This window comes from Pithys albifrons, chromosome 4 (genome assembly GCF_047495875.1).
Source record: "Pithys albifrons albifrons isolate INPA30051 chromosome 4, PitAlb_v1, whole genome shotgun sequence".
Classification (NCBI taxonomy): domain Eukaryota; kingdom Metazoa; phylum Chordata; class Aves; order Passeriformes; family Thamnophilidae; genus Pithys; species Pithys albifrons.
In genome coordinates, this window is record NC_092461.1 from 77991856 (window position 1) to 78015877 (window position 24022).

A 24022-nucleotide genomic window follows, 5' to 3' on the forward strand; every position below is an offset into this window, starting at 1 on the left:
GAAGACTAACAGGTATGGCTTCACTCAACAGGGCTCTTTGTGCCCAGAGGAGCTGTGGATGCCCCATCCCTGGAAATGTTGAAGGCCAAGTTGAATGGGGCTTTGAGCAACCTGATCTAGTGGAAGGTGTCCTTGTACATGGCAAAGGGGTTGGAAGTAGATAGTCTTTAAGGTTCCCTCTTGCTCAGACCATTCTGTGATTCCGTGATGATCCTCTGAAATCCCAGGGATTTAGGCTAAACAGGTAAGGTTATTTGAGGCAGTAACTAAGCGGTGAGTGCCGACTGCTACACGCACTTGTGAGTCAGTGGAAGGTGTGTGTGTGTTGGTCTCTTACCATTTGCCTCGGGTACTGACGTGGGTTCACTCTGCAGTGCCATTGGCATCCCTGGACCTGGTGGCCCTGGTGGGCCAGGTGGCCCCTTTGGACCGGGCAGCCCAGGGACTCCAGGCAGTCCCGGTAGTCCTCGAGGTCCTGGCACTCCTGGCTCTCCCACAGTTCCTTGCAGGCCTTGAAATCCTGGTGGGCCCTGAGGCCCAGGTGGCCCATCCTTGCCTTGTGGGCCTGGCGGCCCTGGGTCTCCACTTGGTCCAGGCAGACCCGTCTTGCCAGGAGAGCCTCTCTGACCTTTAGAGCCAGGTGATCCTCTTGAACCTTTCCCTCCTTTTTCTCCTGGTGGCCCAGCTGGCCCAGGTGGACCCTTCTCACCTGCAGGTCCTGGTGGTCCGGGCTCTCCTTTCTCTCCTTTTTGTCCTTTTAGGCCAGCGGGGCCAAGAGGACCCTGAGGTCCTCTATCACCTTTGGGTCCCCTTGGACCAGGAGGGCCTGAAACAATGTAAGCATTCAAAGTGGGGATATGCACAGAACACAGAACAAAAATCCCACACCACGCCCTTGTTTAATACATCTCAGACCAGCGACACTGGATATTTGACAATGCAGAAAGCAGGGTAGGAGTGGCTTCCCCCAGTGCTTGTGAGAGCACATCTGCTTCCCAGGTGCTGTATACTGCTGCTCTTTCTTCCGCCCCATGAGATACAGGATCCTGTGCCCCAGGTGAGCAGCCAAGGTGTTGGTCCCTGCAGGACACACCCTGTGGTATTGATGCTCATGGTCCTGCGTGTTGATGGTCCTGCTTCCTCCCTCTGCCACCCTCCCTCTTCCTTCTAGTTTCATCTCTCTGCTCTTAGACCTCATGACTTTTTCTCCTGACCCTGTGTTTGCTGCGCTGTCAATAATGGGATGTCAGAGATAAAACAACGTATAGTGAGCAATAGGCCAACTGTGGGAAAGGCCAGAAGTTGCCAACTGTCCAGCTGTAACAGGACAGAGAACAATAAGCCACCACAGTAAATGGCAATACTGTGACAGCAATAAACAACAAAATAGTTTTGGATTCTGAGCATGGCTAAGCAAATCCTTTGTCAATACCTTCCCAACTCCCCTCACCAATCTATGTAATTTAAACTCCTCCAGAGATAAATTCCCAAACTGAAATCATTTAGGCCTGGTTGAAATGAGAATGGTTAAGGTTACTGACATGTAATCTTGGCTCTATTTCAGCCTTAGCTTATTTGGAACACTGGATTTATATTTGTGATTAGAGTTTTAGGCCTGACTGGTTCACATCAGGTTGGAAATATGAGTGTTCTTTTCATTTGGGATAATACTTGGCTGGGAGAAACCTGATGCCATTTATTTCTGGAGAAAATAAAACAACCCAAAATTAAAAACTAAGCAAAGTAGGATGTTTTCTGGCAGACTAACAACTGGCTTAAAGTGAAGTAGTAACTTGTTTTTCAGTAAGGGTGGACCTTTCTGGGAATAGTCCAATGTATATTTTTTAGCCGTTTCCTCCTTAGCAGGGATTGGTTTCTTGGGGTTCCACACCTTTACTCTCTTATTTTAGAAACTAAATCAAAAGCAGATCCAGTCAGTCAGTCAGAGAGAATAAAATTTTGCTAAGTCAGAACATTCTTTCCTAACCTCCTCATTTTAGCTATGTAAAGAAGGCATAGAAAAATTAGTAAGGAAAATTCAAGCTAACTGTACATTTCCAAAGTGTAGGATTAGATAATGGAAAACCCCAGGACTCTGTACCTGCATGCACTAACTCCCACAGAACTAAAGAAGTAATGAAAGCAGGAATTCAGCACAGACCATTATAGCCATCATTAGGGAAGCTGTGTACCTTGCAGGATAGTGAAGTTCTTGATGAGCTGGCCATGTTTGGAATCCACCAGCTTCATTTCTTCCATGATTACCGACAAATTGGCAACTTCAACATCTAACCTTGATCTCATCAAATCCTGTTGCACCTTGAGAGATGCGGAGTCTATGCGAATGTTGGCTAGTGTGCTGTTCATAAAAATCAGCTCATCTGAATGTTTACTTAAGGTGTCTGTACAAGTTGTCCTGACCTCATTGAGATTGCTAGTCAGTGTCCGCAGATTATGGGCAGTGTAGCTGATGTTGCTAATGATGTTGACTATATCAGTTTCAAAGACCTGGAACCTTTCTTCTAGTTGGCTGAATTTGGCAGCAGTTCTGTTTTCATACTCCTTATGCTGTTCCTGGAGATCTTTTAGATTTTGTTCGTTGGCTTGGGCAATTGTGGTGATGTTCTCCATTTGCCCACTGAAGGAGCTGAGCTGATTGTTTATGTCTTCAAGTGTATCATTGTTAGCTTTTGCCAATGCTGAATTGTTGGCGGCCAAAGCCTGTAAATTTTGCACTTTCTCCTTCAGCCAGTCGGTGTCCTTCCGGGCTTGAAGGACAACCTGCTGCAGATTTTGAAAGTCATTCTTGATTCTTAGAATAGCCAAGCTTGTATCTTCCATTGACTTCTGCAGGACACTGATGAGATTTCTTTGCTGTATTTGAGTCTGGTTTAAGTTGTTCAGGTTCATGATGACTACATTATGAGAATGCACTTGGTTTTGCAGGCTTGTTTGGATATTACTTGTGTCTTGTTGAAGATTGTTGATATAGCCAGTATATGACTGAAGAGTCTTATTGACACTGATGATCATGAAAGAGTTACTGTCTAAGGCACTTTTCATTTGGCTCTGTCTATCATCTAATACATTTCCAGACTCTTGCAACTTCTCCAGTGTATCTTTGTTTCTTGTAGTTTTTTCTGCAATGTCATGAAGCTGCTGGCGAAGAGCCAGAATGTCAGATCTGAAGCTGGACAGTTCAGTGTTAGTATTCAAGGCTTTTTGTCCAGTTTGGTCATCTGTTGTAAATTAAAAAATTGAAAGGCTTTAGGAGAAGTTTTTTTTAAAACAATATAAAACAGCACAGTGAATTTTAGGTACAGTCAGATTGCCAAACTGTTCAATAGAACCTCTTTTCCACAAAAGAGAAACTACTAAGCAAAGTTCTGCCACTAGACATAGAAAAAATGTAAAGAGGAATTGATGAAGACCTTTGCCTTGCTGAGGACAACAGAACAGTGATTCTCTCATCATACATAGGAAAAACTACTGTTAGAAACTGAGGAGTATATGTAGTCAAATAATGTTGTATTCTGAAGGAAAACTGAATGGCAAACACAATTCAAAACATTAAACAGGTATCAGTAAGTGTATGTTTTGAAGTTACAACTGGATTTTTCTGAGAGCTCAGGAATTTATTTTAGCTGTTCATATTTTCTTCCTTCTTTGCAGGGGAAAATTTTCTGTGATTAAGTAGCTACAGTGCCATTTTTTTGGAATCTTGGATTTAGTTTTAAAAAGGTTCTAATACTTGCTTTAAAACAATCTGGGTTAGAGACAAAAGCTTGCCAGCAGGCTACTTCAAATATGTCAGGATACAAGGTATTTCTGGCTTTCTCTCTAATACATTACTATTGCTTTTAATGACATTTATTTTGCCATTATTGTTTCCTCATGTTCTGAGTTTGAGGAAGGCAAAACCATTAATCTTTGAGGACTATCTCTGCTCTTGCTTACACTGCCCTTCAGAATACTTCTGGAAGCTTGTGTGAGTATGATAAAGCATCTGAGGCTGCACAGCCTATCAGCCAGGACTTAGAAGACAAGGAAATAAGCAGTCAACATTTGCTTTCAGGGCAGACTTCCTTTCTTGACCTTAATCACTGCACTCTCCTACTCACAGTCCATATATTTTTGTCGTCAGTGTAGCTGTATTTATGAATTATGCAGTCTGAAGTCTATCATTTCAGATGACTCCAAGAGAGAGCAGTATGGTTTTCATAAAGTAAAGCAGTGAATACAGCTGTGTATGGAGCTTTTGTCTGGTGTGTTTGAATGAGTCATGATGGCAAACAATTGGTGGTGGCTTGTGAGACCTCAGCCTGAAGTGTTTATGGAGTCTTTTGTGGATGGACATCTTCCTGAGCACAGTTCCTCTCCCTGACACTTGTCCAGGATCTTTTCAGCTCTGACTTTACCGTAACCTCTTGGCTATAGCTCAAATTATATTGTGTTCTCACATAGCTGTGACAACTGCCAGGTCCTCATACAGCTAATCCCTGAAGGCCTGGCTTCCATTCACCACACACTGTTATCCTTCTGCCCCTACATCAGCTCTCTTACATGTCCCTTACAAAAGGTGCTCCAGAACTTTCCTAACTTCCTCCATGGCAAGTCCACTTAAATGGGAACTGATAGTCCTGAGCATCTCACTGGCCATCCAGCAGTGTGCAAAAATGTGTGGGCATGAATGAATCAAAGGTTCTCCAATTTGTGAAAAATGAATCAGGGTAATAAATTAACCCAAATATAACCCAAAAGGTCACACGTGCTTTAAGGTGTAACATTTACTTCTGTTTATGTGTCAGTAAAAGAATGTATCACTGAATTACCCCATGTCTTTGAACTAAATGCAGCATACAAATACTTTAGAAGCCAGCTCTTTTTTTGCCGGGAAAAAGTTGTAAAAATTTATAATCAAACTGCAAGTGAGTAATTTTTCCTAAAAATACACATCTCAATATATGGTTTGTGAAGCTAAACAAAATTTATTCCAAGAAGCACATTCATGTATGTGTACATGTATAGGAAGAAAGGTAAACATGAACACTTAGAGTGTAGAATCTTTATCCATGATATTTTTCCATCTTCCTGTAAATTGAGAACTTTGATAGCATTTGGGAGACCTGAACCCATAACAACCTTGTGTCCTTTATTCCCTGTAATGATCATGAAACAGTTTATAGAAGTAATCAACTTGCCTCAGATGTAAGAATTTTGAACAGCTGATTATTTGTACACCTCTTAAACTGGCCTTCAGTTTTGTGTCTTAATTGCTAAAACATCATCAAGATAACTGGGTGACATTTTCATTTCATGTAGAACTGTTTGTGCTGTGGAACAGCTTCTGCCATGTTTCACATCTTCACCTCAGAGAAGATTCTCTCCTAGGACAACCTTTAAGTGTCTGTTTATGTAACTATAAATACTTTCAAAGTGACTTCAGTGAGAACTGTAAATTTTGAAGTATGCTTAAAATGCTGTCCTAAGTAGAGCTGATCTGAACTATTTTTAAGTGCTTTTGCAAGTACTTGAGAAATGGGAATAGAAATGCTGTATCTTGTCATGGGCAGGATTTTTCAGACAAATTTCCTGCTGCTGTCTGCGAGGAGAACAGCCCTGAGCCATAATACAAAGGAGATTTGCTTGTGTGTAGATTACCTAATTTCTTCAGATCACTCTCCACTTCTGTAAGCTTTTCTGTGTATCTTCTGTGGGATGTTTCCAGGCCACCTGTCACATTGTCCATTTTTTCTACAACTAGGGGAAAGAGAACAGTATGTTAAGGAAAGAAGAAAAGTGAAATAATGAAGAAAGTCTAGTAAACAATAAAGCAAATAAACCCCCCCACCACTACCATCAAACAAACAAACAACAAAAAAAGAAAACACTTTAGAATTTCTTTGCTTCTCTGCTGTTGGCTGTGGAATTTCGAAGAACGAGCTCCTATTTGCTGGTGAGATCCAAAATTTTCCCAGCTTTTCAGTCTACCAACAGTCCCTAAACACAATTTTTGCCCATGAGCAATTTCTCTCCTGAATGAGGAAATCCATTTTTGTGGGTTTTGCTCATGAACGAAGTCCTTTTCTTTAACAATATTTCCATGCTTCAAGCACAGTGCTGTGTGGCAAAGGCAGACTGATTGCTAAAGCCTCAGACCCGTGAAAGAAGACTCCCTTTTATTTTGCTATGAGCCATTTCTCCTTAAAAAGACTTTTCTTTCTTGTGCCTTTTAATAATTAAAAGTTGCCATCTGGATAGCAAACTTAGGACTGAGATTTCAGTTTGAAGATGCAATTACTAAATGTTTTGGGGATTTTAAACATCTTGATAATGGTACAGATCACTCAAAACGATCTTGAAACCGTTTAGCTTCATCAAGATTGAAAGGATGGTCATTTCAGCAAGTGCAGATTTATAGCTGATGTGCTCTTTATTTTGTAATGTCCAAGTAATTTTCTTGTCTCTGAGACATTTGATTATTTGGTGGAATTGACATGGGAATGAAAAAAGCAGAGCAACTAATAAAGAGCACTGGGTGGCTTCCAGTGGCAAAAATGTGAAACGCTTGCAAGGTTAGAGGTAGCCTACAACTTTCACACAAACCTTGTCTAATAGCCTTTTGCATTCAAGCCACAACCAGAGGCAGAGTTTGCTTCTCATCATGAGACTACTAAGACCTTTTGCTACAGTGGGAGCAGAATGGGTCTGAAACAATCCTGGGAGAGGCTACATCAGTTATTGTGCCAGCTCCATCTTTCAAACAGAAGAAATAAGGTGTACCCCATGTCTCAAGGTTCTGTAAAACTGTGTGGGGTTAAGGGGTATTAGAAACTCTTTCTGTCTGTGATATGATCTGCAGCTAGGAAATAGGCTCATAGAAGTTATTGCTATGTAAAGATTTGTGTTTTTACTAGAAGTGCAATTTAAGGATATTTTGCTGCTGCTGAGCAACTACATGAATCCTAGACCTTTAAAGTGTAGGCCACCAAGTGCTCCTTCTTTATTAACTTTTGCCTTTGTTTTTCTGATTCTGGGTACCACAGTTACACAACAGGTTTTTTACTGCTTCCCCAAAACCAACAGGAGAAAAAGCAGACTATCTGTGATGCAATGGCACTGAGGTGAATGGACATACAACAGAGAAAAAGTCTCAGGCTTTGCAGAGATAGCAGACACCCTTTGGTGAATTACCTGTCTGCTCCTTTTTAAACTGCTAACGAGCCAGTAAAACAGAGAATCTACTGTGCGTGCAAAGTCAGTCAGTGTGGCTTTCTGTGAGATGATGACAGACTGCTTGCTAAACACCAGACCCAGGATACATAATGGCTTTGCTTTTTCAGAGAGACAGTTGCTCAATACCCTTTGCTTTAGAAGGCATTTTAGCACTAATTTTTCACTGGTTCTTCTGCCCATTAAAGTTGTCAAAACGCTGTATGCCATTTTCCCTAAATGAAGCCAGAGGTGATTCTGTTTGTCCTGCCCAGCTGTCTTTCGGGCTGGAGCCCATATTACCAAAGGTCCTTCGGTTACTTTTGACACTCCACTGATGCTTGTGTACACCTATGCATTGCATGCAGTGAGTGGGAGTACCATATCTGGCTTTTCCTTCTGGCTCTAGGCAGCTCCTTGTTCAGTCTGTGGTGTTCTGCTTTGTTTCCAGATAGTCACTGTAAAGGATATGACTCACTCTGGGCACTTAAAGGGGACCTCATGAAATCACCTGGATTTAAAAAGCAGGCCTAATTCAAATATTTCTCCTGAACCTGTGCCTTGACTAGCAATGTCACATCACCCATGGATCTTGTTAATTTAGATTTAGTGTAACATTCAACTGTTTTCTCCAGTTACACAACACACTTGGAGCTGGCAAGTGAATATATAGTGTTAGTAATTAAAGGAAAATGTAGTTTCTTCCTTTTGCTGTTCAAATGAATGCCAGTTTGTACTTCAGATCTGAATTTTTTAAAACTGAGATTTTATACTGTCCTCTAACATGTATGTTTTCAAGGTTGAATGAAATCTAGAAACTTGGGTTAAAATATTACCCTGAAGAGTCCAAAGCAAATGAAAATAGTAGAAATCCTATCAATAAGTAGTTGTCTGGAAGTTAGATGAGGCTAAACAGAATTACATATGCATCTGTTACTGTCATTGCCCAAAGATTAAAAAAAAACCCTACCACACTAAAAAGAAGTAAGTAGCTTTGTAACTATGAACAGTTTTTGTGGGACCACCCCAAAAATTCAATGAAGCAGAGCTTTAATCAGAAGCCTTACTGATATTGGTGTTGATTGGCCATATGTGGGGAAGGCCATGAAAGATCATTAATGAGCACTGTTCAAAGGTCTTTCTCTTTCAGAGAAAGCAGCTTCTCTTCTAGAGAAAGTAATAGCTTTTAATTCTAGTATGTAACTGGATTCCAGACAGCAGTGATCCGGAGGCCTGACCCAACTTAGCTGGAAGATGCTCATTTGGAGAGGATGGAAAGAGAAGGCTGCTTTTGAATACCCAAGGTATTGATTTTTGTCTGTTTGACCCTATACTGAAAATAACTTACCCAGAATAAGTGATGTGAAGTGCAGAATTAGCTAGATTAGGCAAGCCATTTCCTTTATTTTAAATCTGTTTCCCCTCAAAGGGCAAGACAGAGCCAAGTTCAAACCACTCAGCTCCAGCAGCAGAAACAGAAGAGGTCTCTGCAAATGTCAACTGCAGGGTTAGCACAAGGACAAAGCTGCCATCCCATAGTTAAACCAATGCATGTATTTGCTTTATACTGGGGTGGGATCTTAGCCTCTGTGTCCAAACAAAACTTGATCCCCTGCCCTAAGCTGTTCCCCAAGCAAGTTGTAGCTTACTTACTTTCTTGCTACTGCCCTGTGAGTGGAAAGGACGAACTCTAGAGAATGAATAGAGAGCCATGACCCAATGTTGGTTTGGTTGCTCTTGATGTCAAAAGAGGTCATATGGACCTATGTCCTATTACTGGAAATGTCTTTCCTTCCCCAGTAGTAGCTCCCAACACCATCACTGAACGGAGCCTGCAATTGTAGGTGGGCTTCTGGAACACTCTCAGAAGTGAAAGTCAACCTCTTGGGAGTACCCCAGGCTTGAACAGCCACTTCCCAACTTCTCCAGAAAAAGGCAAACCAGGCAGACTAATCAGCTGTAATATCCCTTACAAAGGCCACTCCTCTGCTCCCAACAGTCTGCTGCTCTCAAAAAGGTGAAGTTGTCTATGCCTCGAACTTGCTTTTGGTTAACTTCACCCTAATTCTCAGCATTGTCTTCACACTTTCTGACAACGTCACACTGGAAAATGTGAACATTCTCTAAAGGGAGCCAAATTCTCAAGTATTTGCTGACCAGAACAACAAGGACTTTCTGCATCTAAGCCACTATGACAAAATGTGCCATTTCACCAGGATATGTTGGCCTTACGTAATGGCAGGAAAACAATGTCTGGAAGATAAGAAAAGTAGATACATGTCATGGTGGGTATTAGTCAAGAAACTTAAAAACAAAGACTGACTAGATAATGAGAACTACTAGAAATTCAAGCTGAAAGCATGCTAGCTTCCCTCACTGGAGCAAGTCACAGGAAGATCATTCACATTCAATAGGCTAATCTGACACTGGCTAGTGTCATAAAAATTATAATTTATTTTGTATTTAATTTAAGAAATTATGTGTAAAAAAATACAGATTGCTTTACTAGTGTTTTGAACAATTTAGTATGTCTTCTCAAAGCAAAAGAATAGTAAACCCATCTTGTTATTACTTCATGACACTGATGTTTAATTCATGTTTTGGTTTCAGGTTTCTCCTACTTACTATGTAATTTTTACTGCCAGTTTGGAGGTTTGTTCTGTGTTGACTTTGCCTCCCATTGAGTTACTTTTTTGCCTGCCATATTTAATCCACTGATTAGTAGTTTTAATGTTTTAAATCACAAAGGATATCTAAATATGATGTAGGAAATGAAAGTTTTAAAAGTAGTTTTGGGCTTTATAAACATATGTGTGGGAGGCAAATTTAATGGAAACTTAACTGAGAGATGGAAAGAATCTCTGATGTCAGCAGAATTCCTTCTTTCAGTGTAATATTGCAATAAAAAAGACAAGCCAAACTCTGACACAGAGAGTTCAAGAGATCTACAAAATTTTATTTTGAGTTTTGTTCTTTCTGTAAGGCCTAATTTTTTCTCAACAATCAAAAACATTGCTTTAATTAATTTGACTATGTACTGTCGGCTGGGGTTTGTCTAACTTATGTTTTCCCGCAAATCAGCACACAGGCACCATGAATACAAAGCTCATAAACTGCAGTTACAAAGGGTAAAATTGATGCCTGACATATGGGCATCTGCTGCTTGGTGTTACAGAAGGGATACCTTGGACTAAACAGGACTTCCCTCTTTCTGCATCTTTCCCTTGGCATTCAAATGGAGAAGTCAGAAGCTGGTGAGCAGTGGAGCAGTGGTCACCAAGATGTCTTAAGGTCTGTGAGCAAGATGTGTGTTACCCACCTTCCTGCAAGTTTTTCCACATTTTTTTGTGGGAGAGGAAATTCTTTTCTCCTTTCCCTGGACAGCTGTGACTTGGTACTACCATGACAGAAAGAATCATCCCCAGTGGGCACTGATGACTGCTCAGCCAGAGGGTTAGAAATGTGCATAGTGAAGATGTGGCCTCAAAAAGAGAGCAAAGCCTGGGGAAGAGATCATGCTAAAGACTCCCATGGAGAAAGAAGCTTGAAAACTGGATTGAAATGAGGAAGAGAAACTGCATCTCCCAAAGAGATCTTCTGGACAGTTTGCTTATTGCTATTGCTTCCTACACACATACAAATATTTGCCAAAGCAAGATACAGAGCAATGGTGCCTCTGACTTGATATGCTGTTTCTGAGGCTGAGTGAGGTCTGAGTTTGCTGGTAAGCCTCAGAACCAACGGCCTTATATAAAACTCTCGAGGGAAATTCTGCTAAATTCCAGTCACTTAGCGGCTGGGTTACAGTCCAGAAGGTTCCCATCCACATCTGCTGTAAGCAGATCTCTGCAGATTTACATCTGCAAAAGGCCTCCCTGAATCCATATGACCAAATGATCTTCATAGATCAAGTTTATGAATCCTGGAAAATATTCTTCCCTCAAAATCTGACTTCCAGAGACCAGTTATATATGCTTCAGGAGAGTGTCTAATTGATTATAGATGTACTGCATTTTTTTACATTTGATGTTAATTTGCCACATTCTGTCTGCTTTATCATGAAACAGGAATACCTACATCTCTCTATCTCTCCTTCGCATTGTCTCTTCTCCCTGGATAAATCTTCCATCTAAACCAAATAGTTTTCATTTTTTTCCCCACTCAAAACTATACCAAATCCTCTTAAATAATTATTTATCCCTTTCTTTTTCTACAATTTCCTTTTCTTTCCCTGGCAAAGGACCAGAGGTGATGTCAGCTCTGCTATGAGTGCAGCTGTTGGCGGCACAGGACGCACTGCATGCTAATCACATGCATATTTACCCAGCTCCTTGGAGGGGTTTTGAAGTTACTCTCAGAGTAATAATCAGACTGCTAGTTTAAGGCCACTTTGGTTTTCTCTGCAACATGCCGTGATGTCCTGTTATAATACTCACAATTATGTTGTTCACTTTCTTTTCTTACCAGAAACTCACACCTTTTTTATTTAACTTATTATAGCTGTGACTGCACAACAAGCAGATATTTACATTGAAACATTCCTGAGAATGTCTAAGGGGCTACAGTTAATTAGTAATGAGGACTTATGGGAATTTTAAGCCATGTTTTGCAATGTGCCCAACCAATGACTTGCACAAATGACATTTTCTCCACTACTGGGTTGCCCAATTACCAGAAACTTTGAAATTACTGTTAAAAGCATCTAAGCATCTTTGTTCATCATGATTATTGTAGATAAGTCAATACATTGGCATGTCCTGAGACAATTTTTGTTCTTTCAGATATTTCAAAGCAATATTGATACTACACTTTGTTCCTGGCTATTCACATTATTTTGAATATATTCACATTAAGGGGACATTTATTCTGGAAAGGTGTGACGTATGTAAAACAACTCAGTGAAATCAAAGTACCAGCACATGTTACACAGCTTCGAGTCTTCCAGTCAGCACTCCTTCGGGGTGGAGGAATGGTCATTTTGTTCTAACTTTTCTTTCAAGTGTTTAATGTACTTTCAAAACTTAACAATTGTTTGTTGTAATGTGTATACAAAAAGCCAACATTGTCCAAGTACTGATATTTAAATTAAACTGTGATAAATTGCCCGACTAGGTAATACATGACAATGTGCTTGGATGCTTGTCTGAAAGTGAAATGTAGAGCTCAATGCATACATACCTTTGTATCCCAGAATGGCTACTGTGATTATTAACAAGACACATAAAATGTATAGTAAGATGATGGAAAACTTCAGTGTCCAGTTATTTTTACACTTGGTACATTGACTCCCCTCTTGAATACCTGCAAAAGAAAATGTAAAAATTTTTAAAACAATAGCAAAGAACACATTGCTGGTCTTATCTCCCTGTATGTTCTCTTTTGTTTCCTAAAGTACAAATTATGTATGTAAGCAGATGAGATATGGGTGCCTTTTTGCCTATGCTGCCAGGATAGCCCTTGCAGTGGTTAAATTATCAGTTCATTGAACAGTCACTTTGGGATTTTAGCATGGGAAAGAGAAGTATGTTCTTCTTCACTGGAAAACCTGTGGCTTTCCTGAGAGACAGGGCTCTTTTCTGATTGTGCTAACAAGATTACGGTGAGCTTTGGAAATCAGATGTTTATTAGCATCTCCTCTGTCAGACAGCACACTGGCAGCAGCTCTCTCTTAGCATTCAGTCTCCCTACAGGGGCAATAGGAGACAATAAATTCTCTGGCCCAAGGAAAACCTAGAAATAAAATAGAAATGTGAAAACCTGATAGGAGTACTGGTCCTGCTTTGTAATCATTGCTACAGATGGTTACCATGAGAACACTTTCTTTCCATAACAAGACAGAGGTTTTTTCTGATTTTTGGGGGTGCTTTACTAATAAAGCCATCAGTACATTCACAAAAAAATGCCGGTGAATTTCCCCTTGTGGACAAGCTTATGAAAAAGAGCCTCAAGCTGATGAAAGAAAACAGGCCTTCACTATTTTATATTTGAGCAGTTTTGCAGAATGGTTGATATCTTTGAGTCTAATAGGAAAGCAATTTTCCTCTTGTGCCCATGTGCTCCTTGGGAACAGCTTGAGAGCATTGGAACCATTGAATGTTAACCAGAAAGACAAATGTGTAAAAACCAGAAAACTGGACCACTGTGCTGGAACAAATGGTCAGGATTTACCTCCTCTTAGCAAGGTGCATTAAGCAGGGCAGGATTAATGTACCTTTCTGTGTCTGTCAGAAAATGCATTTCTTTGATATTTCACTTTCTTTGTATACTATTGGGCCAGTCCCACAGGAAAGCTTTGAGCTCTAATAAATTCTGTGTACCAGATTACTTAACTAATCAAAACTTGCTCTGTAGCTTATTATGAGTAACTTATATTTCCCTTGAGGCCTAACCCACAGATGATTTTACTTTTTGAAACTCATGACCTTCCGCAGAGCGGTTTTTTATGTTTCATTTTTTAAGAGAAAAGCATGGGCCATTTCCCCTTGGTTCACAGAAAATGAGTGACCAACATACTGAGTTAAGTCAACTCTATTTCTCTCTCAAAGAAAATGATTTTGATTTCATTAAGCCCAAAGTACTTGAAGAAGTACTCCATACTCCCTGCACATATACTAGCTGTGGCTAAGGCAGAAACGCATCTCTCACAGGTCAGCCCACTTTCCTCATTACATCATCACATGTTTTTACTAAACTTTTCGGCTGTGACATCACATTCTGTTGCCATGTGATGAAAGTTAATGTCATAGATTACACTTCCTTGGGGTTTAGGCATAAGATCAGTTGGGAACATCTGGTTCTTTTTCCAGGAACAGGAATGTTAGGGGAAAATGAGACAAGGACTTGTAAGGATAAACCCAAGAACAGAAACTCCAGAGAGGAAAGGCTTCTCTCCTGCCTATGAGGTGGGAAAGGTGGGAGCTGGTACAGAGACAGGCCATTGCATATCCCACTTATTGGTGACTTGGATTTGGAAAGCTGGTAACTTCTGCATCACAAAACAAAAGGTGAAGTGCCCATAATTCAGTAGGCGTTTGCTTATGGATCCTGATGTGTGGGCTGGCTTGCTTTGTTTGGTTGACAGTCTCAAAGAGTTTGCTAGTGAGGAAGCTCTAATTGCTGAAAATGCCAGAAAGTGCAGTTTTCTAAAGGTTTGCAATAGGTATTCAGAGACTGAAATTATTTCACAGTGGAACTCGCGGTGTCTGGAGCACCATTTTGCTGCTCTTAGCTGGTACTAATGGGGCTCACTGAGCCCCTGTGCACTGAACGCAAGGTTCTTCTCCTGAAGGGTTTAAAATTCAGATTTCATTTTGGAAAGTCTTTGAAAATCCCACATATCAGAAACCACAAGAAACTTGGGGCAAAACTCACATCACATTCACCCTCTAAATACACAGATAACAACAGAAAGCTTGATCCTCCTTATTTTAATGTAATTGAAGCAGGCCTAGATCCTTATCGGGGAAGACTGATAGACTGCAGAGGTACAAAATGCAGAGAAAGGCAGTTATAAAAACAAAGCCTTTGACAGCAATTACACACAGAAAAGTTTCACTTGATAACTGTCTCATATCAAGATTACTCATTTTGTGACATGACCTGCTTTCCGTCACTGTACTCTGGCTTCCTGGGTAGAGTAATGAGCTGAAACTTCACTGATGTCACTGGATGTATTGCAGTTCACATCAAGCTTCATGTATGTTCCAATGCTTCAGAAGGATCTAGTTTCACTTGCCTCAGCCTTCTCTATCCCTGGTTCAATAAAACAGCACTTCGGCTTTTTGAAACTTTTACTTTCAGCTTATTTCAAACTGACATCAGAACAGCACCCCAACAAAAGCCAGACCTTTCCATCCTTTAACAGTCCAGCACTGTTGATATCAATAACACAAACACAGCATACTAAAGTGATCACACAGGCTAGAGTGATTCCATTAACTGAGCTGGGCTGGAACTGTGTATAGCATTGCTTGCTGGGACTTTCTGCCTGTCAGCCTAAAATTGCATCTGACTGCCACTGAACCCCCACTACCCTCATGTAACGTGCCCCAGGTCTAGGACTGGAGTGAAAAACCAGGGAGCTCCAACAAGCTCCTTTGTTTTCCTTTACCTAGAGATGGACATTTTCAGAGCTATTAAATTTCCTTTTTATTGCAAATATGTAGTGCTTAACTCCACTGCCAGCAACAGCTGATTTTCTAGTTTACTAAACATATAAAAATTATTATAAAAATACCAAAGATAGTTCTACCTTGAAGAAAACATTTGGAAGACTCATTATGATGTCTTTTTGTGCAGTTACATAATTCAGGCTATAAGCAAAGGCAAAAGCCCCTCTGTATAGGCATGAATTACAGTACAATCAGGGCTCCACAACCTCCCCAGTACAGCACTTGACTTCAGCTTGCCCTGTTGCTCTTCCCCACTGCCCTGCTTAAGGATCATGCTCAAATAAGGTTGTTCTGATACATCTCATCTAGAAAGCTGCTGAGTGAATGGACAGGGAAAGACCTTACACATCCCATTGACAGAACATGTAAAAGCTGCAAAAGGGGGTTCTTGGCTGAACTCAGCTCTTTTCTGTTTGGTAGTGATGTTCCTAGTACAGCATGGTCCGTTCTGTGTCCTGTGTACGTGTTTTCAATGGTTGGTCTGCTCTCAGACATCTGTCACTGACTTCTAAACCCTGGGAGCCAGGGTCACTTCTGCATGACATGCATTTCTTGCTGCCGATTTCATCAATGTTTAATAAATATCAGATGGGACACAATGTGCTTAGTTTCACTGGGCACATGACTTTTTCATTCCTTTCCCTGACTTATTTTAATAAGAGCTCTGGTTTTTCTGCCTCACTGTTGGGAAGACATCTGGCCAAACAGACAGCAACTTAGTACAAAGAGATCCTGCTGGCTCACATGCTTTGGGGACCCCCTTCTCTGCAAACCAAGATGGTCACAAAAAAATATGCAAGTGAGACATCCCCCTGTTACCAGGCTTTGTAGTATTTGTTTTTATAGCATTGCATTCCAGTGACTGAAGACTTTGTTCTCATGCAGGGGGCATACATCTGCAGATTCCTTTTGGGCTCTAAGAAGAGGTTTTGCTGAAGGAGAAGCTGGGCTTTTCGATTGTTGTTTGTTTGGGGTTTTGTTGTTGTTTTTCCACCATTTTTAACAGAAGACAAAGTATCTTTGCTCTTTGACATGGAGTAACCAACTTAAAAAAATGCCCAACTCCTCAACTATGTTATGCTTCAGAAATACGTCTTTGAACACTGGAATACGACATTCACAAGCGTGTTTTTTCTCAAATAATTCTCTTAAAAGTATTTGCCTCTGGGTTCTTTCTTGGGTTCTTGCTGCAGGTTCATAGGTGGCCTCATAATATTCCTGCTAGAAAATCAGTTTTGACATGATACAAGGTTCCCTTTGTAACCCTGACAAATAATGTACTGATAAGATGAAGAAATGTAGCACAGGAAATGAAAATACATTAGTTCAGAGGGGTTTTCCCCGGTGTGATTCCCTGAAAAGAGATAACATCTCTTGAATTTCAGAAGGAAGACTGCAAGCCCAGTTTGCAGCCTTCAAATGATAAATTTCTCAAAATTAAGGGTTTCGAAGCTGATGAACTGTGGAACTAATACCTATATTTAAAAGGGCATGAGCAAACTGGGATAATAAAAAGTTTTATAAATACATTATTAGCAAAAGGAGGGGCAAGAAAAACCTCCATTCTTTACTGGACACAGGGGGAATATAGTTACCAAAGACGAAGAAAAGGTTGAGGTACTTAACACCTTCTTTGCCTCCGCTTTCAACAAGAAGACAGGTTGTCCTCAGGGCAACTGGCCTCCAGAGCTAGGAGATAGGGATGGGGAGCAGAACAGCCTCCTTGTAAACCAGGAGGAAGCAGTTGAGCCTCTTGGATCCTCACAAGTCTATGGTACCAGATGGCATCCATCCTAGGGTGATGGGGGAGCGGGAAGAAGAGCTCACCAAGCTACTCTCCATTATTTATCATCAGTCCTGGCTCATCGGGGAGGTCCTGGGTGATTGGAAGTTGGCCAGTGTGATGCCCATCAATAAGAAGGGCTGGAAGAAAGATCCAGGAAACTACAGGCTTGTCAGCCTGGCCTCAGTGCCCATCAAGGTTACAGACCAGATCATCCTGAGTGCAGTCACACAGCACATACAGGATGGATAGGTGATCAGACCCAGCCAGCATGGATTTTGGAGGGGCAGGTCCTGTCTGACCAACCTGATCTCCTTTTATGATCAGGTGACCCACCAAGTGGATGAAGGGAAGGCTGTGGATGTGGTCTATCTGGACCTCAGCAAAGCCTTTGACACTGTCTCCCATAATATATGCCTGGAAAAGCTGGCAGGCCACGGCTTGGACAGGGGCACTGTCTGCTGGGTTAGGAACCGGCTGGATCACCAGACCCAGAGAGTGCTGGTGAACAGAGCTACATCCAGCTGGCACCTGGTCATCAGTGGTATCCCCCAGGGGTCAGTGTTGGGCCCAGTTCTGTTTAATATCTTTACTGATGATGGGATTGAGTCCAATTAGCAAATTTGCATATGACATCGAGTGTCAATCTGCTGGAGGGTAGGAGGGCTCTGCAGAGGGACCTGGGCAGTCTGGATAGATGGGCTGAATCCAATGGAATGGGGTTCAACAAGGCCAAATGTTGGGTCCTGCATTTTGACCACAACAACCCCATGCAGCACTGCAGGTTTGGGACAGAGTGGCTGGACAGTGGCCAGGCAGAAAGTGACCTGGGGGTTCTGATTGACAGGAAGCTGAACATGAGCCAACAGTGTGCCCAGGTGGCCAAGAAGGCCAATGGACATCCTGGCCTGTATCAGGAACAGTGTGGCCAACAGGACCAGAGAAGTGATTCTTTCCCTGTACTTGGCACTGGTGAGGCCACACCTCGAGTACTGTGTTCAGTTCTGAGCCTTCAGTTTAGGAAGGATGTTGCGGTGCTGAAGTGTGTCCAAAGAAGGGCAATGAGGCTGGCAAAAGGGACTGAAGCACAAGTCCTCTGAGGAGCTGCTGAGGAAGCTGGGATTGTTCATCCTGGAGAGGAGGAGGCACAGGAGAGACCTTATCACTCTCTACAACTCCCTGAAAGGAGGTTGTAGCCAGGTGGGAATCTGTCTCTTCTCCCAGGCAACAAGTGACAGGACAAGAGGACAGTCTTAAGCTATGCCAGGGGAAGTTTAGGTTAGACATTAGGAAGAAATTTTTCACAGAAAGAGTGATTGGGCATTGGAATGGGCTGCCCAGGGAGGTGGTGGAGGCACCATCTTAAACAGGGAGGTGTTTAAGAAAAGACTGCATGTGGCACTTACTGCCATGGTCTAATTGACAAGGTGGTGTTCGGTCATATGTTGAACTTGATAATCTCAGAGGTCTTTTCCAACCTAGGTGATTCTGTGATAATTCTGTGATAACTACATGCATCTAATTCCAATCCTGCTGCCATGGGAAAGGGTCCCTGCCCATGGGAAGGAGTCTGAAACTACATGATCTTTAAGTTCCTTTCCAACCCAAACCATTCTGTGATTCAATGTGTAAATAGGAGTTAATACTGAGAGGTACTTAATTATGCAGAGTTGCAACAAGCTCCCAGTGGGTGCCTATCTCACTAGCGAAAGTAGATGATCCCATGAGGAAACCATCTCTAGGTTTAAATAACTAAATACTATGAAAAACCTGGCTGTAAGTGCTTAAATTCAGGCACTGAAGTACAAAGTAGTAGGTTTTTACTAACATACATGACTAGCACTTATGAAAGTAAGTTTTTCTCATAGTACAGAGGGGATTTTAAAATTGAAAGTGTGTACATATATATATATACACACACACATATACATGTATGTTCAAATATATAGAAAAATGTGTGTGTGTTTTTACAGAGAAGCTTTGGTAATGACAAGACTCCAGCATATTATATTCGCACACTCAAATCAAAAGCAGATGCATCTTTGACAATAAAAAACTTTATATAACTTTGAGATTACTGAATCCAGACATCCACAAAATTCAAAGTGAGATCTTTGTCTTCTCTTCTGTGTGGTGTTACAGGTTATTAACCTACCCTTCTTGAAAATAACCCCTGTGATCCTCCATAAATAGTTTTGTTTCAGTCAGCAAAAGTGATGATTTGATGGCTCCATAGGACTAACTGTAACCTGAACTAAATATAAATAGATCCCCTACATTTTTCCTAGCTAATATGTAAAGGTCCATGCCCATCCCCAAATTATTGGATGGACTTTACATGAAACTGCACCCATGGGAAGCATGCCATGTAGTGGAGCTTCTCTAGTGGTGCATGGTGCTCAGCCCCTCTCTGGCTTGGTGACCTAAATGCTTCTGGGCAACCCCTCTTGAGTATAAATGTGGCTAAAAGAGCAAACATCATGGTTATTGCACAACCAGTCTGCAAAGGAGTGCAGAGCCCTTCAGCTGCGGTTGTGAAGTGTCTGGTTTGGGAGAGCCTTCATTCAAACTAAGCCATTCCTCACACCACATCACCCTCATGTGTGCATGTTCATTCCTCGGCCTTTGTGGGGAAGAGCTACTGAAGCAGCAAACTAAGGTCCTTCATTGTACATGATAAAACAGGGGTGATACTACCAAATTCTGTCTGCTGCCTTTCCTCTTCATTCCTGGGTTAGTCTCTTGCCATGATTTCCTTTCCATTTGGCCGTAGGGGAATGGGAGTGCCAGCCTTTCTTCCATTCCACAGTCTTGGCAAGCCCTGTCTCTGCAATGGCAATGGTCCTGCTCACCCAGTAATGCAGCTCTGGCTTGCAGGTGGACTGCCTGCTTAGCTTCATTGTCAGTTTTTTACAATGCCACTGGAAAAAATATTTAGCACAAACATGCTGTCATTTGACCTGGAATTTGAAAGTTTTCCTTCTGGTTTTGTAATCAAATAGGGACAAATGCAAGCTATGCTTGTTTTGAAAAGGTTTTGATTATTTATTAGGAAGTAATTAAAGCTGCTAAACTTGAAATCTAAGCAGTAGGTATTTACTCACTTAACTTGTGCCAGTTTTCCTATGCCAATGGAAAATCATGAAGCATGGCAGCAAAAGACAGAGGCTGAAACAGCCATTCTGTATTTCAAGTAAACACTGCAAGACATAAATCTTCTTTCTTCATAAATTAATAAACAGCTGGACCAAACCCAAACCACCCCATCTTCACAGGTTTCTACAGTGTTCTGCATAGTCTCATTGCCCTGCTACACTCCTGGTGGCTTGTATGAATAACTTCTGGAGAGGAGAAAACACATCTCAAAAGCCCAATCTGAGAATTTGTGTCTCATGATGGTGTGCAACCCCAGTGGCAACTGCCAGTGGTGCCAGTTCCTGTGATTTTATTCTGAATTTCACACTGTGGAATTTCTTATTCACCCTGGTGCCCCTTTATTTTCAAGTGCAAAGCTGGGACAATGGCTGGTATCAATATAGGCTGGGAAATGAACAGATAGAGAGCAGCCCTGCTGAGAAGGACTTGGGGGTGCTGGTGGATGAGAGACTGGACATGAGCCAGCAATGTGCACTTACAGCCCAGAAGGACAACTGTAATGTCAGCAGCATCAGAAATGTGGCTGGAGGTTGAGAGAGGTGATTCTGCCCCTCTGCTTTGCTTTGGTGAAACCCCACCTGCCTACAGTTCTGGGGTCCTCAGCACAGGAAAGACTCGGACCAGTTGGAGTGGATCCAGAGAGGGCCATGAAGAGGATCAGAGGACTGGACCACCTCTCCTGGGAGTACAGGCTGAGAGAGTTGGGGCTGTTCAGCCTGAAGAAGGCTCAAGGGAGACCTTATTACAGTCTTTCAGTATTTAAAGAGGCCTTTTAAGAATGACAGGGACAAACATTTTAGCATGGCCTGTTGTGATAGAACAAAAGGTAATGATTTTAAACTAAAAGAGGGTATATTCAGATTGTGTGTAAGGAAGAAGTTTTTTTACAATGAGAATGGTGAAACACTGTAACAGGCTGCCTAGAGACAGGGTAGATGTCCCATCCCTGGAAACGTTCAACGTCAGACTGGACAGAGTTCTGAGGAACCTGATCTAGATGAAGATGGCCCTGCTCATTGCAAGGGGGTTGGACTAGATGACCAACTTTAAAGGTCCCTTCCAACCCAAACTGTTCTCTGATTCTTGCATCTATGTTATTATGTGAAACTTTCAGCTTGCATTTCTGTTACAAAAATACAATTGGGGGAGGAGTTGTTCCTTAAGGCTTAAGACAATAGAAGAACTCACCATTTACAGGACTTTCCATAATCCTGCCTCTGTAGAGCAACTCTCAACACTGAGGGGGCAATGCTGGGGATGGGCCTGGCAGGGTTCACCGTGTCCCTCATCCCCTGAAGCTGAAGGGGGGCACTTTGTCCCAAGAGCCCAGGGTATTTCAGTAAACATGAGGGATTTCCTTCTCTGGGATACCACCCTTGATGATCTGCATGTTGCAGCCCAAAGCTCTGAATGCAAGGGAGGTCAGGGAAATTTTGCTCCACCAGACTGAGTGTGTTGGAGGCAGCAGCCACTTCCCGTAAATCCAAATCCCACATCTGACATAATAAAGAGCCTCAGAGGGCCAACACTATTATCTCTGGAAAGCTTTCAGCCTAAGAAATACTTTATTCTATGTAATGTACACAAACCCTTTCATTAAAGGAGGGGAGAACCCTCATTTTCGGTCTGACCATCATCTCTCACTTATTTATATAACCCAGCCAGCATTTTCTTTCTGGCTTTGTTCTTCTTTGCAGCAGACCAGAGATTCACAATGAATTGTCAGAAATCCTAATTACACACTTCAGCAACCATCACTATTGAATTATATAGTATTACCAAACAATGCCCTACTGTGATTAAACACTAAATATTTTAATTGAAAGGATGCAAAATGCCCAACCACAACACAGGCTAAGCAAAGACTGCTAAGTATCTGAACTGTATGCTAGGCAAATACTATAAACAGAACTGAAGGACCAATGTGGTAAAGTTTATGAAAAATCATGGATTTGCGACAACTTAAGGTCCAGCCATAGCAATGTGGTAAGAATGTCACACCACCAGAGGGTCCAGGATCCCACAGGCTATTAGATTTAAAGACAAACTCAAACCAGAACAAAACTCCGAAAGTGCTGGTGCTTTTAAATAACTGTTTGGAACAAGAGAGATGTGTCTGTCCTCAGTTACTGAAAATCAAGCAAGGGATCACTCAGAGCATGTCTCTGGAACTAAACCCAAAAATCTAATTAGGCTGTTCAGAAGATGAGAGAAAAACTAGAACACTTAAAACAAGATAGAAATTGTGTATGAATTTAAAACCTGTTCAATAACAGGCAAGACAGCCATAACACATCACAGCAAAGAGTCTCTCTCAAAGCCTGTCTCAATGGAGGAGAATTCAGAATGACTTAGAAGAAATATAGCCAGATCTAAAGAGAGACCAAGGCCACATTTTTGGTTTGTGAAACAGCTTCCTAAGACAATTTGAGATATTCCATTCAATGAATTAAATAAAACCAGAGGTAACAAAGTATTAGCAAAGTCACAGAGGGGATCTGTCCTTCAGAGTTGTGCCAGATGGTAATGCCATTTCTGTCTAAGTCCAGGCCTTCCATTCTGAAATAAACATGCTTCCTAATGAAACATAGCTCCTATAATTTGATGACTAACGTACATGATTTTTAATCTTAATTCAAGCTACACTCAACTGAAAGGGGGAAAAAATAAAAAAAATACACACTCCAAGTGTGTATTTTCCCTAACATCCTCTAATTTTGTAACAGAGTATTTAGGTGTTAGTGAACCTAATAATGGTGTTAACTGGTAGATAGAAAAAATAGTAATTTCATTTGTGGCTTTTGAGATACATTTCTTTAAGAGGGCACCATGATCTCGTCCAGAGCTGTGAGTGTGGCAGGTGCTGATACCAACAGCAGTGACACCTGCAAGACAACTCACTGAGGACATGATGAAGTCATTCAGAGAAAACGTAGAAAAACCATTCTCTTCACTGGAAGCTTTCACCTGTTGTTTTATTAACTTCTGCAACTTTCAGCATTAAGGGCAATGCTAAAAACATTGGATCACTGGTTTAAAGAACAGGAAAATTTCACACGTCAAATGAAGACTCCAGCCATGCAAAACAAGGCAACCTTTCTATATTCACCAATGTTGCCACAAATGCTATTCCATTTATCTACAGAAATTAATTGTTTTAGTGTGACTTCACAAGTTAAATGGGAATGTTTGGTAGCCATCTGCTTCATGTAAGTTTCTGTGCACACACACACCTCTGACACAGTCGAGGCAGGTTATTCATTTAAGACCATTCTAAAATCTCAAGTGTCACAGCAAAGTATGCTTTTAAACTCTTATGAATCATACAAATCTAAACCAATTTTCACTTGTTATTCAGAAGAATGCTGCATGCCCTTCTCATCAAGTTTTTTTTCTTTCATCTACTACCTAGTGGAGTGGAACAAAATAAAGTTTCAACCACATTTGATGGCATAAAAGCTGTATTTATCTTTTTCCGTTAGGCAAAAAAACAGAGATGCTTTTGATGGAGCTTTCAGCAGGAAAAAAATAATTGCCTGCTGACTGTGAACAAGTATGCCCAGCTTCATAAGGAAAAGCAAACCTACAGACATATCTGTATCTACAGCTTTTGTTACATGTTCCAGCTGAAATGCTGCAATGAAATGCTGGCATTAACAGAATTGAAAAAAGTTAATAAAGATTTGATGCCTCGAACTAA

General features: G+C 41.4%; 1 protein-coding gene across 3 annotated transcripts in view; it reads right to left on the minus strand.

Moving 5' to 3' along the window:
- COLEC12 (collectin subfamily member 12) overlaps nt 1-24022 on the minus strand; it is a 102385-nt gene that overhangs the window by 8949 nt on the left and 69414 nt on the right. For all 3 annotated transcript variants that reach the window (XR_011697756.1, XM_071554715.1, XM_071554716.1), the window contains exons 3-6: nt 12391-12513; nt 5662-5760; nt 2193-3239; nt 338-826 (exon numbers count right to left, since the gene is read on the minus strand). Coding sequence is in view for 2 of the 3 variants with exons in the window: in XM_071554715.1 (XP_071410816.1) it covers nt 338-826; nt 2193-3239; nt 5662-5760; nt 12391-12513 (1758 nt within the window). In the remaining variant the exon portion in view is untranslated. The remainder of the gene's footprint in view (nt 1-337; nt 827-2192; nt 3240-5661; nt 5761-12390; nt 12514-24022) is intronic.